The following is a 23,455-nucleotide window of genomic DNA, read 5'->3' as shown; positions in this document are numbered from 1 at the left end:
GTAATATTTAGCGACACGAGAAACGTTTAACGTTCTGAAACGACATCTTTGTGTACGGTGTAGAGATCCGTGTGAAAGAAAGTCTCCCTCCTATCTCTCTCTCTCTCTCTCTCTCTCTCTCTCTCTCTCGGGCAAAGAGAAGACCGGAGAACAAATAAAAGTTCGCCTATAAAATATTCATGAGCTGACACCGACGACGTTTTTTTTTTATTTTTCATTTTTTTTTTCTTTCTTTCTTTTTCTTTTTTTTTTTTCCTGTTTTTTTTTGAGAAACGTGGACGACCGGGCTTTTGCATTCGCGAGAGTTATTCACGTCTCTTGTGTGCACTTCGAGTAACGAGAAGACACCTATTTCGATGATTCTACTATCTGGAAAACTACTTTTCTATATTACTGTTGCATTATGTATACATATATATGTATATATATATGTATGTACGTATCATCTCGATCTTCTTCCATATATACATATATATATATAAAATAGATGTATACATATATGAAAGTAGATATATATATATATATATATATATATATATATATATATATATGTCTAATTCAAGCCACACGTAAATCCGTGTACAATGGAATTGAAACGTTCATATCGTTGACATATACATATAATATATGACTACATATGCAACAAACGTTTCAATTAAATACATATACCATAAAGCAAAATGTATAATGCAGGAAACGTTTGAATATTCATACGACGTACATTGATAAATCTATTTGATTTTACGTCCGTCCTAACATTTGAATCCGTGTATTATCAAGATTATTTAAATTACTCTATTAATTTTATTATTTCGATATATAACAATGTCTCGAGATTTGTATTTTTCTTTTTTTCCTCTTTGATTGCAGCGAATCGTCAGATGGACGTGGCTCTTTATATCGGATTAACCGTGGCTTGCGTCGTCATCGGTGGATTAGCATTTTTCTTGGCAAGACTATTACGAAGAAAAGGTCGAGATCATTCTCTCTACTCCATGGCACGCAATGGTAAGCATTTCGAAAGAGGTAAAAAAAAAAAAAAAACAAGACAAAAGAATCAAAAAAAAAAAAGAAGAGATCATTCGGTTCCTTTCTTCTCGAATTTGTTCCTCAATCTTCTGTTTTTGCTTCTATCGCTCCTATTTTCGCTTGAACGGCGAAACAAAAGAAATAAAAAAAAAGAAAAAAAAAAAAAGAAAAAGAAAAAAAAAAGCAGGCAAGATACTATTTCGAAGCTTGATTAATCCAAAAGCACTCGCTCCTATTTTCCATCTTTCAATTTTTCACATAAGTTGTTCGTCTCTATCGTTGTGAACGCTTTTGGAATGCATTAATACACATGCAAAACACTTGTCTGCTGTTTCTAACGCGTTTCTACTTTTTCCCGCCCCCTCCCCCTTTCTTCCCCCTCTTCTAATCTTTCTTCTAATATCTCTCGTATTAACTATAAAAGAGATCATAAAACTGTATACTCTATGTGGAAACATCGTTGAACATCGGTAAAGTACGGGGCGCGAGTGCTTATCTGGTAACGCAGGATCTTTGTAAAGTCCTTACGCACTTTTAAGATTTAAATTAATATAATTCGTAATACGTACGTACCTATGTGTATGGAGTTACGATCGTAATAAAGATATCTCTCTCTCTCTCTCTCTTTCTCTCATACTCTTTCTCTCTCTTACTCTCACCTTTTCTCTTTGTACGATCTCGAGATAAAATTTACGACGTCCGTGAAGATTTAAAAGTATCATTTAAATGGCATATCAACTAGGTAACCATTAGATTCTCGTAAGCGTTAAAATTGCAATAAGGACTTTGCGAGGTATCCCGGTAAGTTGAGATGCGTAAGAGAATCGGAACAGTATCGTTGCCGGGATCTGTCCGCAGCGCGCAGAGATACCCACGAGCCGTGCCTCGGCCGTGTGCGTTTCAGAATTCCAGCCGGAGTTCTTCCCGGACCAGGACAAGAAGTTGAGCCTACAACCGGACGTGACGGCGACGAGCGTGCCGGCCTGTTACGAGTATCCTTTCGACCCGAAGCTGTCGATGTCGAGATCCCTCTCGGAGCACCATTACGACGTGCCGCACCTATCGATCGCCCCCCAACCATCCCCGATGTCACCAACTCCTTCGACATCGACGCAAGAGTCTTGCAGCGACAAGCAGATTCATTCCGACAGCGAGAACAGCGTCACTAGTTCATATCCATCCTCGGACTCTACTTACAACGTTGCCTCCGAAAGCGTCAGGTTACCCAAGCTCGAAGCTGGAAACGTAGCGAGAGCTGCTGTCAACACTCGAGGTGCATTATTGGTCCTTCCGGATTCTGGAATTTCAATGTCGGTACCCGAAGGAGCAGTACCAAAGCCACTCAGAGAGGAACTCTATTTGGCGGTTCTCAACGAGGATCGCTTTAGGCCTAGATTACCTGGTAAGTGTGAAAAAAAAAAAAAAGAATGAAAAACGAGATGGGGAAAAGAAACAAAATATAATAAACGAAAGGAAAGATAGAACACGTTGTCATTCCGACATTCCCCCTTTAAAGTCGTGACAACGAAAAAGCTAACATTTCCCCGAACGAATTCGATCGCATTATAGCTTTTATCTCGCTCCCACCGATATCTCCGTGCAGCCCCTTTCACAATGTCGATAAATCAAATTAGCACTCTAATTTCGTCGAGTCGCGTTCGAGAGATTGCCTGACGTAATATTCACGGTAATAGTGAACGTCAATTGTTGCTATCGACGTGAGAGCATTTATTGTATCTGTCCGCGGCCGTGAAAATTTGAACGGCATTGAAGAAAAAACAAACAAACAAAAAAATAAATAAATAAATAAATAAAAAGAAAAGAAAAATAAATAAAGAATAAAATAAAATAATAAATTATGATCGACGTTTATTTTGCGTTTAATTGATTCGAGAAGAAGTAAAAAAAAAAAAGACAAAAAAGAAAAAGAGAGCCCTCTGCTGTTTCGTACGTCAGTTACGCGTCGAATTTGGATTACGTTTATGTATTTACGTGTACATGCGAAAGTAAACTCATCGACGAAACGTTAAATTTATCGACAGCGATTGATGTTTAATGATTATCCGTTAACGGTATAATGATTTATATCGAGATCATTATCGATATTTAGAAATGCTCATTTTTGTCACAAAATCGAAAAGACACTCGTTTTGTCCTCGCAGACGGAATAACGCAGCTATCAGCGGTGGTGACCTGTGGCCCATCTAGGGCGTCCTTCAATAAACCTGTGATCCTACAATTCGAACACTGCGCAATGTTGCATCCCGCGACCTGGGAGCTGAGCGTATGGGCCTCGGACAATCTGAACGTCGAGGAGAGCTCGTCGATGTCGTCGACGAAGGATCATCAGGTGGTGACGTGGAGCAGAGTGTTGACATTGGGCAACGAAACGATCAACACGCCGCTCTTTACGCAGCTCGATCACGCGGAAGCGTTTATCGTGACGGAGCAACTCAGAGGTTACGTTCTCGCAGGTCAGAGTTGCGAGAACTCGATAGCCACTAAGAGACTGAGATTAGCATTGTTCGCTAGCCAAGCTGGCCAGTGTTGCGTCAGGGTCTACGCCGTTGAGGACACGAAGGCTGCTACAAAGGCGATCGTCGACAGGGAGTCGCAAATCAGAGGTTACTTGTTGGACAAGCCACGTACGCTCATGTTCCAAGACAACGGGGATCCTCTTTGCGTTAGTCTCGAGGAAGTCGGGAACGAATGGCAGAGCAAATCGCCAACCGAGCGTCAAGAGCTCTCCTTCAGAGACGTTTGGAATTGTCAGGAGAACACGAAACACGTGACCTTCGGTTTAGACACAGCCTTTGGCCCGACGACAACCAGAAGCTACAAGCTACAGGTCTCGCAAGGCAATTCCGACACCAGGCAAGTCTTCAGGATCGTTTACGACGGCGCGAAGCAACTGATCTCATCCGGCAGCGTTACCAGACCTCTCAGGGAAGTGACCGTCGTCAGCAGTGGACATGCTAATAACGCAACCACGGATTCAACCGCCCTCAGACCGTTTCGGTTCACCAGGTCTCTCAGGAAACAACTCTGCCAGTGCCTCGACCCTCCTAACGCTTTGGGCAACGACTGGAGAATGTTGGCTCAGAGACTACAGGTTGACAGGTTGGTAATACACTTGCCTCCATCTCTATTCACGCTTAAGAACGAAACTTTAATGGAACTGTACGATTCTCACCCTAAGCTATTATTTATTTCATTCGACGTTAGACCCTTATTTTGGTTACTTATCTCTAGACACTAGAAACTAGATCACTACAACTATCTTTTTCTCATTAACTCATCTTTCCGCTTAGTCACGCGATAATGAGTTTTTCTTTCATTGCCGACCCTCCGGGAGATACAACGAAGATACGTATGTACACCGTGCTCCTCTCTTCACGTAACGTAAACCCGTTTAGTTCTTGTATCCGATCAACGAAGAAGAAGAAAAAAAAGAAAAAAAAGGAAAGAAATCCTCTTAATCGGTTGTTCCCCTTTCATTATCTCAATCGACATTCAGTCGTTGTACGGCTAATGATTCTTCGTACGGTTTAAGAGAAAAATCTCAGGGCACGTTTACTCGCTTGACAACGTTATTAATTTTTTCCTTCTCTCTTTTTTTTTCTTCCTCCTTGTTTTTTCTTTTTTCTTTTTTCTTTCTTTCTTTTCTTGTGTTAATGATCAATCGATTTATCTATCGTCGCGGTTGCCTTCTTAATAATCACTTTAGACGGGATTCTCGTTGCTCCTGTCGCAGGTACATAAACTACTTTGCAACTAAGTCGAGCCCAACGGAACACATTCTCGATTTATGGGAGGCAAGGCATAGAGAACCAACGGCTGTCACGGATCTCCTGAATCATTTGAGAGTGATGGGAAGGACCGATGCTGCTACGATTTTGGAAGCACAGCTTGGACCCTGGCTTTGAACGCGTTACCACATCGAATTGCTTTTACAAACGAAGTTACGTTCCCTTGGCCGGTGAGTGATAGTTACGAACACGGTGGACGCCTACGATCATCGAAACTGATCCTCGAAATAATAATAATAATAATAATAATAATAATAATAATAATAATAATAATTATAATAATAATTATAATTATAATAATAATAATAATAATAATAATAATAGTAATAATGATAATGCAAAAAATAATAATAATAAATAAAACAAATAATAATAATAATAATAATAATAATAATAATAATAATAAATAGTAATAAAAGTAAATAATAATAATAAAAAAGAAATAATAATTATAATAATAATAATATTAATTATAAAAAATAAAAAGAAACAAAGGAAAAAATTAAATAACGATACGAATACGGGAATCGATATACGATATCGATATTTACGGTTATAATAACGACGAATGGAGAAGGAGCACGTGGTGGTTCTTCGAACGAACTCATCGAAAACACTGCCTTAACACTTGTGTGTGTGTGTGTGCACGCGCGCGCGCGCCTCTGCGCCGTATTAACGCCATTGTTATTGTTGTAAATAAGAGCGTAAATTGCGAGAAGACGAAACGTAGATGATCATATGAGACTTAATCATTCTGAATTCTTGTCTCTTCTCTTCTCTCGTAAACGATAGAGGAAAAGAGGAGTAGGAAAAGATTAATTGACGGAAAGACGATCTCGAAATGAACGGCCGATTAAAAAAAAATCCCGTGTATAATCATGGCTGATAGTTAACTAGAGACTGTGCATTTAGATGGATATATGTGTACATACGTACGTACTAAGAGATACGCGCGCAGATACAGATGGATCAATCCATTTAGAGAAACGATGGATGTTTATATATTAATATACAACATATTTATACATATATATATATATATATATATATACACACATATATATATATAAATATATATACATATATATATGTATATATATGTATAGGTATTATATAAATATAATAATTATATTGCATATATATATATATATATATATATATATATATATATATATATGTAAATACTGGCGAATGGAAAAAGGAAAAAAGAACGAAAGAATGAAAATTAGCGGCAAAGTTGGAATGAAAAGAAAAAAAGTTAGAGAGAGAGAGTGAGAGAGAGAGAGAGAGAGAGAGAGAAGCTAATGCCGCGTTTTGGCTAATAAAAAAAAAAAAAAAAAAAAAAAAAATTGTACTTTATCTATTTGTTACACGGATATATAGGAACGCGCGAGTGACTCGATTGATTTTTCAGAAAATCGTGCCAAAATTCTAGCTCTCTGTTTTTTGCAAGCGTTCACACTTGCGTTGATGTTTGCTTCGGACAATTTATAAATCGCGTTCACTTTTTTATATACGTTTATTGTATAGAGGTACGACAATACACGCCCGTGCGTAACGTAAATGCACGTGCTCGCTCATTAATTAAACGCGATCGAGTTAATAAGAGACGACGGATAATCGCGTGAAACGAACTAATTACAGAGTATATGGTTTAAATTGACGCAATTTATTTGAAAGGATTGTATATTTGTTACTTTCGACGAATAAAATATTCTTGTATACCTCAGGCATTCGAAAAAAAAAAAGAAAAAAAAGAAAAACATACAAAAAAAAAAAAATATCGATTAATCGATACACTATATCTCTTACCTCGTTCCCGTATTCCCTAAAAAAAATTTTTTCTTTTTTTTTTTTTTTTTTACTTTTTTCTATTTTCTTTTTTCTTTCTTTTCCGAATGAAACAACTAAAACATCTGTATCCGTAAATCCTTCGAACATCACGACACGCTTCACGGGCTTAAATAAATTAAGACTAATGCGATACGAGTGATCCTTAATCCCTAAAACTACGTCAGGAAACATCTACTACTACTACTACTACTACTACTACTACTACTGCTACTACTAATACGTGCAACGAGAAGTTGGCTTTGAGCCCATCATTGGTTACGACATGAAAATAGTCGATTCCCGAGATTTTCCTTCCAGCAAATTCCTATTTTCTCTGTTTGTTCATGATCATCAAGATAACGTCTACGTGCCAATTATCTATACTCATTTTTATCCTTTTTTTTTTTTATATCCTCTCCAGTTTTAACCGATGAAATTTCAAGCGAAATCGTGGAAAAGAGAGTATCACGAAAACGAATTTAATAAAAGACCTAATCGAAAAACGGGACGATATATATATATATATATATATATATATATATATATATACATAGAGAGAGAAAGAGAGAGAGAGAGAGAGAGAGTCGACAACACTTATCGACACTTTGCCAATAATTTTTCGTCCAACTTCGAAGGTAGTAGCTAAGGCCAGCTACGACATACTATATATTACTCCGACTCTATCTTGTCTCCGTACTTTCTCCTTCCCCCATCCTTTCCTCATCGTTTCATCTATCTCCTGCAGCAGGTTCAAGGAAGCTGCAGAAACGTTTCTCGATTTTTCTTGAGGGAAAGTAGGTACTACGTACCTTAACGGAAGCCTCGAAGACGGAGAAGATGGGTGACAATGGACGTCGAGCGTTGCAATTTTGAAATGTCGATACCAGTCGGGCGTGTACTTCTTCTTCTTCTTCTTCTTCTTCTTCTTCTTCTTTTCCTTCTTCTTCTTCTTCTTCTTCTTCTTCTTCTTCTTCTTCTTCTACTTCTACTTCTCCACCCACGATTCTTCCCTCGAGCTTTTTCGCAACAGCCTTTTTCAACATCTATACGATGTCGACGTAATTCGCTTACCGTAGAGTCCCGCGTAGGTACTCGACAACTTTTCCTTTTTATCCACGCCTCAAGGCGTTAGATCGTCGACGATCTTCCTGACTCTCTTTCTCTGCGTTATATTCTACGAATATCTCGTAACATCCGTAAGAATCAAGGTAAATATAAGCTCGTCTTTACTTCACGCGTTTTCTTACTTCTACACGTTCGAGAAAAAAAAGAAGAGAAAGAAGAGAGAGAGAGAGAGAGAGAGAGAGAGAGAGAGAGAGAGAAAGAAAGAAAAAAAGAAACACCGACAACCGACTCTGAATGACTTTAAACCTCCGTTGCCGTGTGTTGAATTCCATATCAGTAAAAGCTGGCTAGTCGTTACAAAGTTTCCGAGTCATAAATTTTCCTTAGAGTATAGCGTCGCGCAGGTTAATTCGCCATGTTCTAGAGAACTTAACTCTCTTAGGATTTTCAGTTCTCTCACGACCAGTACAATGATCACTTTTGTTGAAAATCGTTGAAAATCGATATTGCGTCCCGTAAACCTATCTTTAGAAAAGGAAAAAGAAGCAAAAAAAGAGCAAAAAAAAGAAAAAAAGAACAAAACGAAAGAAAACAAAAGCAAAAAGAAAAAGAAACAAGGAAGAAAAAAAGAAAAAGAAGTTCAACGCTTGGAATACCATGGAGATTTATAAATACAACCTATGATCTTCGTACGGCGAAGATGATGATGATGATGATGATGATGATGATGATGATGATGAGAAGTTCGTCTTGCCGCTAGTTACATTAAGGTAAGTATCAATTCTTTATCGTCATTATTATTTATATCATTTAATATAAATCATTTGTCACGTTCCACAACGAAAACATTATGGAATGAAATTCATCATCTTTTAATTTTTCTCTATGTTATATCGTATATCATTATATAACGTTGTATCATACTAAGTTCTTTCTAACGTAAACTATGGCACAGTTAGTCAAGTAGAACGCCTAGATCATATACACAAAAATCAAGGAGAACCACTTTAGAAATTGTAGAATAGAGGAACGATCGTATTCTCTCATTGAGACTGAGACTTTCTTCTTTCTTTCTCTGTTTCTCGCATGCTCGAACGATAGTTGCGTAAACGTAACGGAATGCATACAAGTGTTTTTCAAGTGTTCCAGCATGTTGCCGCTCGGAAAGACTAAGTGCCATAAAAATAGCCTCTTGGAAGAAGTTACTTCCCCTCTCTTCGTCTACAATGAGCTTCCAATAGCCGTTTGCCATTCGCGCTATGCTCGCCGACGCGTTGGCACGCTGGATCGTCATTGAAAACGCCTCTTCGAGAATGCGAACAAGATTTTTGCTTCTTCTTCTTATTTTTCTTCTTTTTCTTCTTTTTCTTCTTCTTCTTCTTCTTCTTCTTTTTGTCTTTTTCTTCTTTTCCTTCATCTCGCCCAGAACAATGGAATAAAAGTTTCTTACTATTCCATTTTTTCTACATTTTATTTTTCTTCCTGTTTTTTCTTTTTCTTTTTCTTTTTTGTTTTTCTCATCATTATTATATTTTAATATCATTTGCTTTTTTTTTTTTTTTTTCGTACAGTGTAAAGCGAAGGGGTAGAAAACAAAACAAAACAAAAAAGGAGAGAAAGGGAGGAAGAAAGAGAGAGAGAGAGAGAGAGAGCAAATTCTATCCACAATGAGAAAGATTAAAGAAAAGTATTACTATCGTACTTCCGTACGGCTCGTTTAATTCGTTAAAATCTAAAAGGTTTATTATTCGAAATTTCCAGGATTAATACGAATACGTGTGCAAAATGTAAAGTTAAGAGTTACGTTACGATGTAGAATAATTATTAACATTTTAATTGCCCTTTAACAGTTTTCAACGCGCTCGCGTACATGTTTATTTTATTGGCCGTTTACACCCAACGGCGTTTACGTTACGATCGTTAAAATCTATACAAGCGTGGGCGTCGAATAGCCCAACAGAGTTCACTCATGTAATCTTTACATTCTACATATTCCGATCGTAAGGCTATCGTTCGAAATCGAATAAAACCTTGTCGATCCTTTCCAGTCTATTTAGCATCATTCCGTTTCTTCCTCATCTTAGATATTTTTTTCTTTCGATATCTCGTGACTAGATATATACGGGAGTTATCCTTTAAGCGTACAAAAGAATAGAAAGACAGGAAGACATGAGATATACCGTACATGAATTATGATCACGATCGTTGTTCGCCTTACGTGTGCGTTCTACGCCCTCGTTCGTACGGTTAACGACTCATTGGCGTGTCTCTTAGATCGTCGAAAGATCTACAGAAGCTCTCATATCGATTTCCTACGGTGATTTTAACGCGTCTTCCTTTTTAACCCACTTTCCCTCTTCCCGCTCGCTCGCACACACTTCCATTCCCACCCCATCCAATCAATTCGTACGTATAACAACGAATCTCATACAACTTTCTTCTTGGCGTAATTGAAAGATAAGATCGAACGGAGATAAAGATTTAATTGGGAATACGCCGATAGATCGAAATAGAGATCTTGTTTTATTCTACTAAATAGGTTTCGTGTAATTAATTCGACTTAAGCTCGCCTAAGTCCATCACGTTTAAATAGCTATCTCATGTATTCGTGCATGTATATATGTATGTATATACGCATGTACACATATGTATGTATGTATGTATGTATGTACGAGAAACGTGAGATCATCTTTCTTCGTTCATGACGTTAATTAACTATGTCTTTACGTATCTGCATTTCTTTCGGGTTAATTTATACTTTTTCTTGTTTCCCCGTCTCTTGCTCGATAGAAAAAAAAAAAAAAAAAAAGAATAAAAAAATAAAGAAATAAGAAAAAAGAAAAAATAAAAAAGAAAAAAGTAAATATCGAAAGTAAACATTTCTCTCATTAAATACATTACTACATGTGTTACTATCGGAGCAATCTAATGTAAGTTCTCGCAGCAGGTAGTCGAGATTGTTAAAAGTGTCGAAAACAAGTGCGATAAAACGGCATCCAGGGGCGCAAAGAATATCAGTCGCGTCGACGCTCGATATGGTCGAGGTAACTTGGAATTCTTTTCGCGGTTGAACGAAAATAATTCACGTTGCAAACGTGAACCTAAATTACGTAGGGATAAGTAGAATAAGATAGACAGAGAAAGGAAAAAAGGAGAAAGAAACACGTGTACGTATGTAAGTATGTTCAACTGAACGCGATTTGCGCAATCTAAAAGCTTTCTTCATATTATTATTATTATTATTTATTATTATTATTATTATTATTATTATTATTATTATTATTATCTTGTTCTTTTCTCCTTTTTTTTTTTTATTTATATTTCGTAAATAATGACGTTTATGCGACGAAAGATTATTGCCCGGCGATAGTGTTTATCATGCGTACGATAGTCAACGACACTTTGGCACGCTGCATCGACGCCCGGCAATGACTTCATGGGAATGCTCGCCTTTCCTTTTCGTTCTTTCCTCTCAAGAGATCTCTGTCTCTTTCTTGATCTCTCTTTCTCTCTCTTTCTCTCTCTTTCTTCCTTTCTCATTCCGTACGTCAAGTCGTTTTACACCTCCTTTGGACCTTGTGTACATTAAAACGTCGTATCGTTCGCCAAGGAGATAAATGTCTACTTAACGAAGCAACGTAAACAGTACCTGGAAACGATTAAAGCTTTCCATTATAGACGGACTCTCCTTTATCTCTAACATCGGAATAATAAATAATTTCAATCAGAATTTATCATAGTACGACGTTCGACGATTCTTAATTATATATTTAAATTACACAAATAATTATTATTTTCTTATATTTATTAATTTGATTTGTAAAAATTTTTTCATGGTAAATGATAATACATTGTGTAGGTAAAAGTATGAAAAGTGTGAAAATAAAATAAAATAAAATGTTGTCTGACAACATATTTTCATTTACGAAAACTTCTCGCATTCTCGAATACCAACGAAAGGATAAAGGATCGTCGTAGTAAGTGTTGCGTGTCTGTCTTTTAGTATAGGCCAAATGTCTCTCTCACGTCTACGAAATCCTTGAAATCCTTTAAATCCTTCTCAGCTAAATCCTCAAGAGATACATGTAAATATTACGACGGTTCTTCCAACAACCAACCCCTTTCTACCTATCCCCCCAAACCCTTTACACCCTTCGCGAGCATGTGCATAATACATAGACCAGTTCGTGCGTCCTCTTATAAACCTGCCATGCCGGTTCAAGGTCGTAAATATTGTGTGCGAGTATATTGAAAAATACTATCCCGCGTTGCTCCTTTTTAATAAATGTATCGATATATCCATGTAAATATATATATATATATATATATATATATGATACAACACATAATATACAATATATATATATATATATATCGCTTTAATATTGAGGCTATCGATACGTTTTGAACGAATCTCACGAGATTTCGAGCATGAAAAAATTTCTCATTTTCAAACCATAAACATAAAGAAAATTTTGCGCCGTGGCAAATATTTGTACAGGATTGATTTTTAAATTTGTTAAATATTATTACATCGAATTATAAACCATTCTGAATTATTTCAATGGGAGTGAGTGTTCATTGAATGAACTCTAGTCTCTATTTTCAAAAGAAGCAAAAACATTTCTCACGTTTGTTATACAATATTAAACATACGAATGGCCAGCTAGGGTAACTTTCAATAACTTCTCTCTCTCTCTCTCTCTCCCCCTCTCTCTTTTTCTTTCTACGTCAATACTTCTTTTTCTTTCTCTACCTTCAAATCTCCGTATATTACTTACATTCCAAAGTAACCCGCAATCGCAACAATGTACGGTAGAATGAGTCAAGTATTCTCGGGCCCTTCAAGAATGGACGGCTTTGTTTCGTCTACCGAAAATCCCTCTTCGTTGAATTTTCTGACAGAACTAAAGTACTTTGCGAAAAATCGTCGAAAGGCGATACGCGAGGTAGAAGAGAACGCATTGATTCAGACTGCAGCGTACCACGCTACTACCTACGTTGTATTGTTTTAGAAGAAAAGCCATGGTCCGCGGTTTCGTTTCTTTTCGTTGGCAAAAACACAATACTCTTAGCATTGTGCGTGTATGTATTTCTCTCTCTTTTAGTCTTCTCTCTCTCTCTCTCTCTCTCTCTCTCTCTCTTCATTTTTCTCTCTCTCCATCCTTATCCGTCGTTCTTCTTTATCAAAAGACGCCCATAACAGATTATTCGTCTTCTTTCGACTAACATATTCGTTCGCTCACTCTTCCCGCCCCTAAAAACATACATATGTATTCCGAGTCTACCGGTCGGCCGAGTCTCGAAGGTGTAGATAAAGAACAAGACGGACACCCGCTCTCTCGATGTAGCCGACAACTACGACGACAACGACGAACCCACGCGAAATTGGTGACTCACTTTGGAATATCGCACCAACAACAAGCGGCGGGCCCGGCTTACGTGTAGCGTACGCGTAAGCGGATTTACGACGTACGGGAAAGTTCAATATACGTAATACGATAAAATAAATGTATCGACTCGTTCAACGAAAGTGGGTTAACTTTTAAATATTTATCCATAAACAGATACGTTAAATATATATATATATATATATATATATATATATATATATATATATATATATATCATACATATCTTCCATATGCGATTGAGACAATAATTATTTTTAGATTTTAATGATCATTCGTAAATATCCTTAGAAAAGTAGCATTCTTCGAGCTCGTCGACTGTTAAAAAAAAAAAACTTTAGACTTTAAGTTTTCAACGCGTCAACACTTTAAACGAGCCATTAGACTCTAAGCGACACCCTTTTTTGCTTTTTCTTTTTTTTTTTTTTTTTTTTCTTTATTTCTTCCTTTCTTCCTTTCACCCTTTACGCAAACAAAACGATTCATGAGAATTTTCCTCTCGATTCAATTAGATACTGAAATATTTATGAACTATCCTAAACCGTATACATATTATATACTCGAATAAATCAAATTCATCTCTCGACCCTATCTCTACGAGTTTAGTTTAATATAGTTTAAATGTCAAACAATTAACGTTGAGATTCGATTCGTGCTAACAAACGTTTTACCCTTTTTCCTCAGAGTACATCTCTTTAATCCCATTGTAGAAGCTCCCTTTTTTTGTCCTCGAAACGAATCGACGATCTCTTCTTTTATTTCTTTTTTTTTTATTTTTTTTTCTAGACTCGTATACGATATTCATCCGTCGTTCGGCCTCTTTTTATCGAACGATCCGTCTCGCACACGTGCCCGACGTCAGACCTAAACGCATAAACGTACGAAAGAACGCACACACTAACATATTGAATCTCTAAGAGTCAACCGTATCATATCACCGCGTCATAGTCGTGTTATAAAAACAATCTCCGTTAAAAAGAGAAAAAGAAAAAAGAAAAAAAAGCGCATTCTATGAGTCTCCGACAGATTCTGGCGATCCATGTCAAAAGTGAAGGATAAAGAAGGGCAAAGTGGAGAGAGAGAGAGAGAAAGAGAGATAGATAGAGAGAAAAGGAGAAAGAAAGAAAGTAAGAGAAAAGAAAAAACAAGAAAGAAAGGAGAAAAGAGAGAGAGAGAGAGAGAGAGAGAGAGAGACAGAGAGAGAAAAGGAGAACATTCGAGGGGTTGACTTGAGTTCCCGATGGGAGAACGCATTGTGCCTCTAACTTTGCTCTCTCCGCAATACAATAAAATCCTCTTTGCACGGCGCGTCATTGTTTAACGGCTGATTGACGTTGATCGAGGGCGCACACCGACGTTCAACCCTCTGGAAAAGTGTCACCGCGTGCTCAAAAAGATAGAGAGAAAGAGAATGAGAAAAAGAAAGGGAAGGAAAAGGAGAAAGAGAAAATGCATGGATGTTTGTATGAACATAGTCAGAAAGCACACATATGCGATTTCCTGACTTCTGGACTCTTTCTCCTTCTCTCTCTTTGACGTCCAGAGAAAACCAGAGAGATAGAGAGAGAGAGAGAGAGAGAGACTCGCCCCGTTGCCAGGACGAAAAGCATTGTGCTTGCGTAGATGCGCTGGGAGCGCAGTGACGCGTGACGCGTCCCTTGAGGACGAAGGGCGCTGCTAAATAGAACGCCCATTAGTAACGAATACCGCGAGAAATCTCCCCGTACCCCCTTCTCCTCTCTTCGTTCCTCGCCAACCCCATCTCTCTTTTGTCCATCGTACGCGTAATGTACCTACCACCCTCGAAACGAAAGAGAGATAGAGAGAGAGAGAGAGAGAGAGAGAGTCCTCTCGCGGGAACGATACGCGGTCGCGATAATTTTCTGTTACTCCTAGCTAGCCCCATCGAGGGGTGCGAGGATTTTTGCGAGTGACTCGTTTGAACTTTCACCCTTCGATCTTTGATATTTCTTCTTTTTCTTTTTTCTCCCTTTTTTTTTTATTCTTCGTTTTTCTTTTTTCTTTTTTTTTTTACTATTCCCCGACAAACATCTTTGTAGCTTTTTAATATGCCATCAACGTGATATCGACTAATCCGTGAAGTTATTAAATGGACTTTCCTTCTCGAAATGATATTTTAATTCGATTAGACTTTTACGTACCAATATATTTTATTGTATTCGAATATATGAAAGAAAAATTTCCCTTTCTTTTTTCTTTTCTTTTTTATCTTAACGTCGTTTACGATCGCGTTTCTCAAATCGCTTAGTCACGAGGAACAACTTTGTGCTCGCTGAGCAGAACCAGGTAACGCTTAACAAGTGAAAACGTTCGCGCGAGAAAGTGAGCGTTTCCAGATGCGGAAACGATTGGCTCTTGTAATAGCGTACAAATCGTTCACCGACAATTAAGATATCAATCTGGATAATCATTTAATCATACGATATCGATGTAAGGCAGCAATCATAAACACGCTCCTACGGAGAAAGAGAAAGAGAAAAAGAAAAAAAGGGAGAGAGAGAGAGAGAGAGAGAGAGAGATACTCAAGGCAATCGTAGGAAGGTGATAAAGAGAGACGGATAAAGACACGTTGTATTATTTATAGATACTAGACGTCGTCTATTCCGACAACGTACAATTACTGATTTTCATGGATTAACATTAAAAGCTCTTCTTTTTCGTGGTTGAGTCGACGCAAGGTGAATATCGCGTCTCCGTAAACAAATTAACCGGTCTTAACGTAATTCCCTTTATCTCGGATAAATCGCGAACGAAGTTTCAAGGGCTTGGGGTTCCGCAGTAGAAAGAAAAAAAAGAAAAAAAAAAAAAAAGAAAAAAAAGGAAGGAAATGTAGAAAGAAAAAGGAGTAAGAAAAAAAAATGGGAAGGTAAAAAGAAAATGTTAAGAGAAAGAAAAGAGGAAGAATGGGAGGGAGGGGGGGAACAAACCACAACACGAAGGGAAAACGAGAGGCGTGCGAACTCGCGATTCGAGATTATCTGTGTGAAAGTAAAAATAGAAAGAAAACGTAATAGAGAGAGAGAGAGAGATAGAGAGAGGATGAATATGTAAGTGTGTATACGTGCGTGAGTGCGCGTGCGTAAAGAACAGAGAAAGAGAGAGAGAAAGAGAAAGAGAGAGAGAGAGAGAGAAAATGGAGGAACGCGAGGATAGACTACCTGAAATTGGCAGTTCTGAGCGTACGAGGGTGCTAATTTCAGAGGGTCGGCATCGCGGCCCTGTAATTAATGGGGTTTGTCATCCGAGTAAAAAAGCGCCGTGGGTGCAGCGAGGATGACGTTGCCACTCGTTCGTCCCGCGATTCTAACCGTAGAAGCATCGTCGCGATCGTTGATTGCTATCGGTAATTGGCCTGATTGTCTCGTGGCCCAATTAATTTAATTACGTTTAATTACATATCGAGAGACGCGCTCTTCCGCCGGGTTTCTTTGCCACCGTTTTCTCTCTCTCTCTCTCTCTCTCTCTCTCTCTCTCTTTCTCTATTTTTCTCTCTCTTCTATGCTCTTTCATCATCACTGTTTTCGTGCACTCTTCGTTACTATTGGAAAACGGATAATCCGATAGACGAGGACAACTTCGCTCGAGTCGTACGAAATCGATGATTGGCCACTCGATTGAACTCGTTCGAATGGAACGACGTTCGACGTTACATACAAGTTTTCTGGATGAACTTATAACTCGAAAGAACGTTCCATTAAGTCCCATAGAATCTTAAAGTAAATCGACGTAGAAAAACACAAGAAAGATATATTGAAAGACATATATATATACACACACATACATATATATATGTATGTATTCATCTATGTCTAGTATAGCTACAAATATATCTATATCCCTGTTATATACATATGAGAAACGGGGAAAGGTGTGATTCGAGAGAATTATGAGTTCACTGAGCAGTCAGTTTTGTCGCTCTTGAGCGCGTAGTTTATGTAAATTATAGGGTAGGCACTCCTCGAAAGTCCCCTTTAAACGGAACGCTACGATATCGCCCCGCGCGTAATGTCATGCAAATCTCGGCTAGTTCCGAAAGTTCGTTATAACAAGCTGCCAGAGAGTTTTGTTAGAGAAAGAGAGAGAGAGAGAGAGAGAGAGAGAGAGAGAAAAATAGAAAGAAAGAGAGAAAAGTGTCGTGAAAAATTACGTGAAACGCAACCACCATCACTACCACCTCTTCCATCCCCTTCTCTTTTTCATCGTCTCATTGCTGTTTCGCGTTGCTTTCGAAGTGAGTTCTGGCCCAGTGAAACGCGGCAAAAAGAAAATCACCGACTGAAAGAGCCTTTGTTCGTGAAAACCGAGCGGAAAACGCGAGGCTCTCGCGAGCGGCCTTTAATTAAGCCTCTAGGTGAACGAACCGCGTCCTCAGATGGGTGCTCTTCGTTGGTTTACATCATACCAAAGTAGGCATATATATACCTATATATATATATATGTGTGTGTGTGTGTGTGAGTGAGTGTGTGTACGTGTTTATAAGTACGTGCCATCGTCGAAACGAAATGAAACATATTATTCTAAATTTAATTGCATGAACGCTTAACGCTTTGTCCGCAAAGAATTCATTCAAAAAATTGGTTTAGGAAGAAAAAGAGAAAAAGGATCAAATATCTTTTCGTAAGAATTTAAAACTCTATAATGGAACGTCGACGCGAAGAATGCCAAAATTTTGGTTAAAGACGTAGAAAGGTGATATTTTAAAGATAGATGTGACATGCAGTCGGTGCAGCAATTTCCGGTTCGATATTTTCAAATCGATTCGCAACCCCTTTTTCTCTCTTTCGAAGGTAGCACATCGTTGAACGAGCTCCGGCAATAGCGTTCTCTCCTTTCTCTCTCTTTTTCACATACACACGCATACACTCATGAGTATCCCTGACTTTTCTCTCCGGCTTGTACTTCGGCAGTTACCCCTCGACCAATTTTACTGCCTCGGCGCGAGCTAGGGCAAAAGGGGGGACAGAGAGAAAGATAGAAGAGAGCTCGAGTATCGTTCGTAGGGTTAGACGAAGAGGACTTAAAACCGAGCAGAGAGTGAGAATGAGAGAGAGAGAGAGAGAGAGAGAGAGAGAGAGAGAGAGAGAGAATTCGAAATGGATATTAATAGTTCTGCTTGCAGCACCCCGCGATCGTCGCTGATTACGCCGTTACAGCTGTTATCCTTGATTAAAGCCCCTGGCCCGGTCGATGTTTAGAACAGCGGCAGCCCACAGCTTTCGAGAGAAGAGGAGAAAGAGAGAGCGAGAAAGAGAAAAAGGGAGAGAGAGAGAGAGAGAGACAAGAGAGAACGTGCGTGCTCGGTCCACAGTCCCATTTATATAAATTCAAGCGCGGTAGCTCCACGACAAACGGCTCTGGTGGGCCCCGTAAACAAAGCTACTTCACCGGCTTTAGAACCGGTTTAACCGCGGCTCGCTACGTTTACGCGCTCGAGAGCAACAGCAACACCAATAGCAACATCAACAGCTACACCAACAGCAACGGCAACGGCAATAGCAACGGCAACGGCATCTCCGAGGCGTCTCCAGGGTGCATCCGATCTCGCGCATAAAGCGGCAACCTTTAACTGACTAATCGTTAATGACAAGCTGCACTAGACACGCTGAGAGACCAGAAATACACATGTAGATATACGGGCAACGTAAAAGCGTCAATGTCTTTTCGATTGGTGCACGCACGCACCAACAGAACCCGGAGACGTTACGACGAGTACTTAACTAGATCATCCAATAAGGATACTCACGCAAGCCGCGAGGTTGTTTCTTTTACTACATATAGGAAGCTGTTAGCGATGTAGGCGAACCTTTTCTACGTCGCAATTAGTCGACTAACAGGGACCAATAAAAGTATCGTTAATCCTCACGAGGCGTTCGCGACAATTGCGACGGGAAACGATAAACCTTCCAGCAATTCCAGTACGGCCAACGTGAGCCTTTATTACCTCTGGTACGTAACAAAAAGAGAAAGGGATGAGCTTTGGGAATTAACGTTTTGTGAACTAATAGGAGATTTTTGGACTTGTTACTCGAAAAAGAGAGAGAGAGAGAGAGAGAGAGAGAGAAATTTTAAATTAAATTGGATAAAAAAATATTTTATATAAATCGTAGTCCAAAAAAGTGCGATGGATTTTTATTAACTCGTCGTTTTCTATCATCGTTTTATAATGTATCCTTTATATCGTTTTATAATATCGTTTAGCATCGTTTTATAATATATCCTGTATTCTTTTCTTTTTCTTCTTTTTCGTTTTTTTTTTTTTTTTTCATCCACAAAATCGTTGAAATCGTTAGAAGGGATAAGTCGGATCGTTAGCGAAATATCGTTTCGTTCGTTCGACGATGGCCCCGTTTGTTCGCGGATTACCGGCGAAATCACGAACAAGTGTGGAAAGCCGTGTTGCGAGAGCAAACACGCGTATCTGTTATTCTACCGACTGCGAAGCTGAGTACGAACCGAAGCCACGTGTAAAAGTAAGCTTGTCCAAGCAAGAACAACACGATATAACGTCGCTCACTTTATTTTTTATAGGAAAGCATTAATTATCTCTTCCACGTGGAAATTTTCTTAGGATTTTGTGAGATCATTCTCTTCTCGATTATTTCTTTTTATCTCTCTCTCTCTCTCTCTCTCTCTCTCTCTCTCTCTCTTTCTCTCGATGTTTCTTTACCCTTTCAATTTGATTCAAACGAACAGATACTACACATGTTTCTTTTACTCGTGAAGTTTCAACCCACGTAGGACCACCACCGACAGGCGTAACAATCGAGAAATAAGAATTATTATGCGGAAAGATATAAAATTTCGTAGATCCCTTTCATCGTTGAATCCGTGTCGATCTCTCGAAGGAGAGTATCTCGATATATAAAGCGTCACAAATCTTTCGTGAGTCCTAGGAGGAGTTGGTTAGAGTACACGAGAGTACCCGGAGCCTTTCCTCGTTTCTCGACCCACATGGGCTCTACCGATACGAATCTAAAATCCATTGCACGATCGAAAGAGAGTAAGAAGGGAATAAAGAATGCCCAGGGAGGAATAAGAGAGGCATGGGCTAGGTAAATCCCTCTCTACGTTCATGGTCAATGAACTTTGACCGAGAAGAACTTCGATGTGCCTCCGCCGTCGTCACGATTTCAAACGTTTCCTAGCTCGCTAACTCCGACGAGTAGTAGTCGTTAACGTTCGAGAAATTCCATTGGAATTAAGCGTAACGATCTCCATGCCGAATGCACGTCGATACATTTACTAATATTTTTCTTAAACGAGAGAATTGTAAGACGAGATCGGATCTGTTATGTACACGAGAATTGTACACGTGTTTTTAGTCGAGGAAATCGAACTCTTTCGATCTTCATCTTCTCTCTCCTTCTCTCACGAATGGAACATGACAAGTCCGCGAACCTCTGAAATTCATACTACGGAGAGTGCGGTAGACTATCGAGAATAATAGCCATCCATAAACAGGACGCCAACACGTTCGCAAAGTACAACATGTGCAAACGTGACAGGTAACTACCCACATAGCCACGGGACGTCTAGCGCGTGTCTTGCGTACGTTCTCGAAATCACGCGCGAAACGTCGCTTGCCGATGTCGAAAGGGGAGACAGTTTCCCCTCTCCCCTTGATGACGATACTCGGCATTCGCAGTTCTACGCTTTCGTACCAAAATTTCGTGCTGAGTAGGTGCGGTTGACGTCCAGTTACGATCCTGTTGCTAAATTTTCGCGCAAACGGTTATGCGCACGTCAAATTCGTCCAACGAAGTTTCCTCGAAATGTTTTCCCCCATACCCCACCGCCCAATCCCGTTATTTTTCCTGTCGGATATAAACGACAGATGGCGAACGTGGATTAAATTCCGATAAATCGAGTGACATTGAAATAATAATAATAATAATAAAAAATAAAAGGAGAAAAAAAGAAAAAAACAAAAAAAAAAAAAGGAAAATAGAGAAATTGAAAAATCAAAGAAAGATTTTTGATCAATGACGGTGGTATTTGTCAAAGACATATACGGCACTGTTACGGGCCCTTGGCCTCTTACGATTACGCGTAGGAGTGGAGGGACCCCGTTAAATCAACGAAGGTCCCGCGTAGTTAAAATGCCGATGTTAATCGCCCGGAGGCCTCGTTAGCGGCCTTTACCTCGCGGTCTTACCCCCTATCCGACCGATTCTACTTCCTCGAGTTGTCTGACTCCCTCGTTCTGCTCCGGAACACGATGACACGAGAAACAGAAAATAAAAGTTTCGAAGAGGACGATTAAAGCGCACGGCGCACGACTATCACCGGATAGATATACCGTTGTATCCTACCGATAGATTCAACGCGATTTTCAGACCTCCATAAAAGATCGTTCTATCTATCTTTTGTATTCCGTATCGATTCGTGCGACATGCTTTAAAGGCTTCGCCTATAATATATCTACCTAGGATATGTATTTTTAAAAATACAAAAGAAAGAAAAAGAAAAAACAAAAAGAGAGCGAGAGAGAGAGAGAGAGAGAGAGAGAGAGGCAAATGCCTTCCATTTCTGTAAGATTTACCGTATGACGATAAGTCCTGACTAAATTAAATTAACCTTCGACCCCGGTATTCTCTTTCTTTTAGAGATGATGCTCTGGAACAAGTTCGAGTGCCAATTTCATGGGACATCTGTGGAAGCGGTCTGTTTTTCTTTAAGAGACACCCTACCGTTGGAACAGCTCCTTTCAATACCTCCCTTTACGCTAAGGTAAACCTCTTCGTTCGACTGAATCGAGGACTCCTGGGAAAGTAGAAACGACGTTCCGTAGATCGAATCGTGAATGAGACTTCGTTAGCTCGACCTAGATAAGCGAACGATCTTACTATCAACGAAGATCTTTACAATTAACTCGGGTAATAGAAGAAACGTATAATCATTTCGCTATCGAACATTGTACGTGACAGTTTTAATTTCACGTTGATTCGATCGAAAAAAAAAATAAAGATTATATCTGTCCTTTTCCTTCTTTTTCTTTTTCTTTTTTCTATCTTAAACATTAAGATCAATAAATTTCGAATCATTTATGTCTCTCGTCGAGTATATCCAAAAGACAAAAACGATAAAATCGCGACGATTCTCTGTCCTCTCTTATTCTTCTCATCGCGATCGTAGAAAGTTACGATTGGAATAAAGTGGGACGAGTTCTGAAGATGGGATGGGGTATAGTGGGTGAGGGAGATCTTTTCCCTATATCGACATTAAATCGAGATTACCGTCTTTCTCGAATGCTCTTGGAGAAATAAGAAGGAAAGAAGGATAGAAATAAAGGAAATTCGTTTACTCGTGCTCCTCGAAAAGGCGAGTATAAATCTTTCGCGAGTCCTGGGGTACAGAAAGGAAGAGTAAGAGAAGAAAAAGAAGAAGACGAAGAAAAAGGAAGAAGAAAATAAAGGGATGAGGGAAGGGGAAGATACAACAACGTGAGTCATCCCCCCAAGAAACCCCCATGAAACTTTCAGCGAGTTTTCTCCCTAGCGTCATTCCTACCGGACTCTTTTCTCCCCGTTTTACCATTAAACCGCGATTCCAGAACGTCGAGTTTGCCTTTTCGACTAGGAAGTCTTTCTTATAGGAGAACAAAATACAATCTTCGCGATTCTTACGCGGTTAATGGCACGTAGTCCAAGGGGTAGTCCTATCTCTTCTGTTACGCGTGTATGACGCACGATATATAATAGTTATCGTTATTCGCCTGAGTTACGCACCGTGTCTTTCTATGATAACTCTTCGTCATTCTTCGGATTATTTCGGAATACAAAGATTTTACGTTTGATCGTAAAAACGATCGTACGAAGGAGTTTCTTATTTTTTCTAAATAAAAAGGAATTGTTTACAATCCCATAAAATATCTACAATTATTATACATATTATATTTACATGTGCTTGTCTGTTGTTCGTCTGTGTATGTGCGTAAATATTGTTTGTACATATAAATATGTATATATAGTATATGTAAATATGAAATTTCGAAATGCATTTTGTCGAATACTATTGACTCAAAAATTGAAAAAAATATCATCACTGTAAATAGAATTAAAATGTCTATCAAACGATACGCCATATTAGTTTTATTGTCATTTAAGATTTTCGAAGTGATTGTTATATTATATTAAAGTGTGTGGAATTTATGATAAGAACCTGTCTCCCTTCAAAAAGAAGATTGAATGTTTCGTTGTTTTTCGTAAAAATCATTAGATTTCATAATAATTCTGGTAAAAACTTTTAGCCGAATTTTATAATCGACTCAGACATAATTTATCTCG

The 23,455-nt window shown here is 38.7% G+C and overlaps 1 protein-coding gene across 6 annotated transcripts in view; it reads left to right on the top strand.

Moving 5' to 3' along the window:
• LOC124422681 (netrin receptor UNC5C-like) overlaps nucleotides 1-23,247 on the top strand; it is a 60,632-nt gene extending 37,385 nt beyond the window's left edge. For 5 of the 6 annotated variants that reach the window (XM_046959471.1, XM_046959473.1, XM_046959475.1 and 2 more), the window contains 4 exons: nucleotides 871-1,008; nucleotides 1,934-2,431; nucleotides 3,192-4,149; nucleotides 4,784-5,169. In XM_046959471.1, coding sequence (XP_046815427.1) covers nucleotides 871-1,008; nucleotides 1,934-2,431; nucleotides 3,192-4,149; nucleotides 4,784-4,955 — 1,766 coding nt within the window. In that variant the 3' untranslated portion in view covers nucleotides 4,956-5,169. Of the gene's footprint in view, nucleotides 1-870; nucleotides 1,009-1,933; nucleotides 2,432-3,191; nucleotides 4,150-4,783; nucleotides 5,170-21,775 lie in introns of those variants that run through there. The other variant, XR_006941900.1, reaches the window with a different exon arrangement.
• Nucleotides 23,248-23,455: the final 208 nt, after the last annotated feature.

The sequence above is a fragment of the Vespa crabro genome, chromosome 3 (genome assembly GCF_910589235.1).
Source record: "Vespa crabro chromosome 3, iyVesCrab1.2, whole genome shotgun sequence".
Classification (NCBI taxonomy): domain Eukaryota; kingdom Metazoa; phylum Arthropoda; class Insecta; order Hymenoptera; family Vespidae; genus Vespa; species Vespa crabro.
The sequence above is the reverse complement of the archived record's forward strand: the minus strand, read 5'-3'. Positions and strand labels throughout refer to the sequence as shown.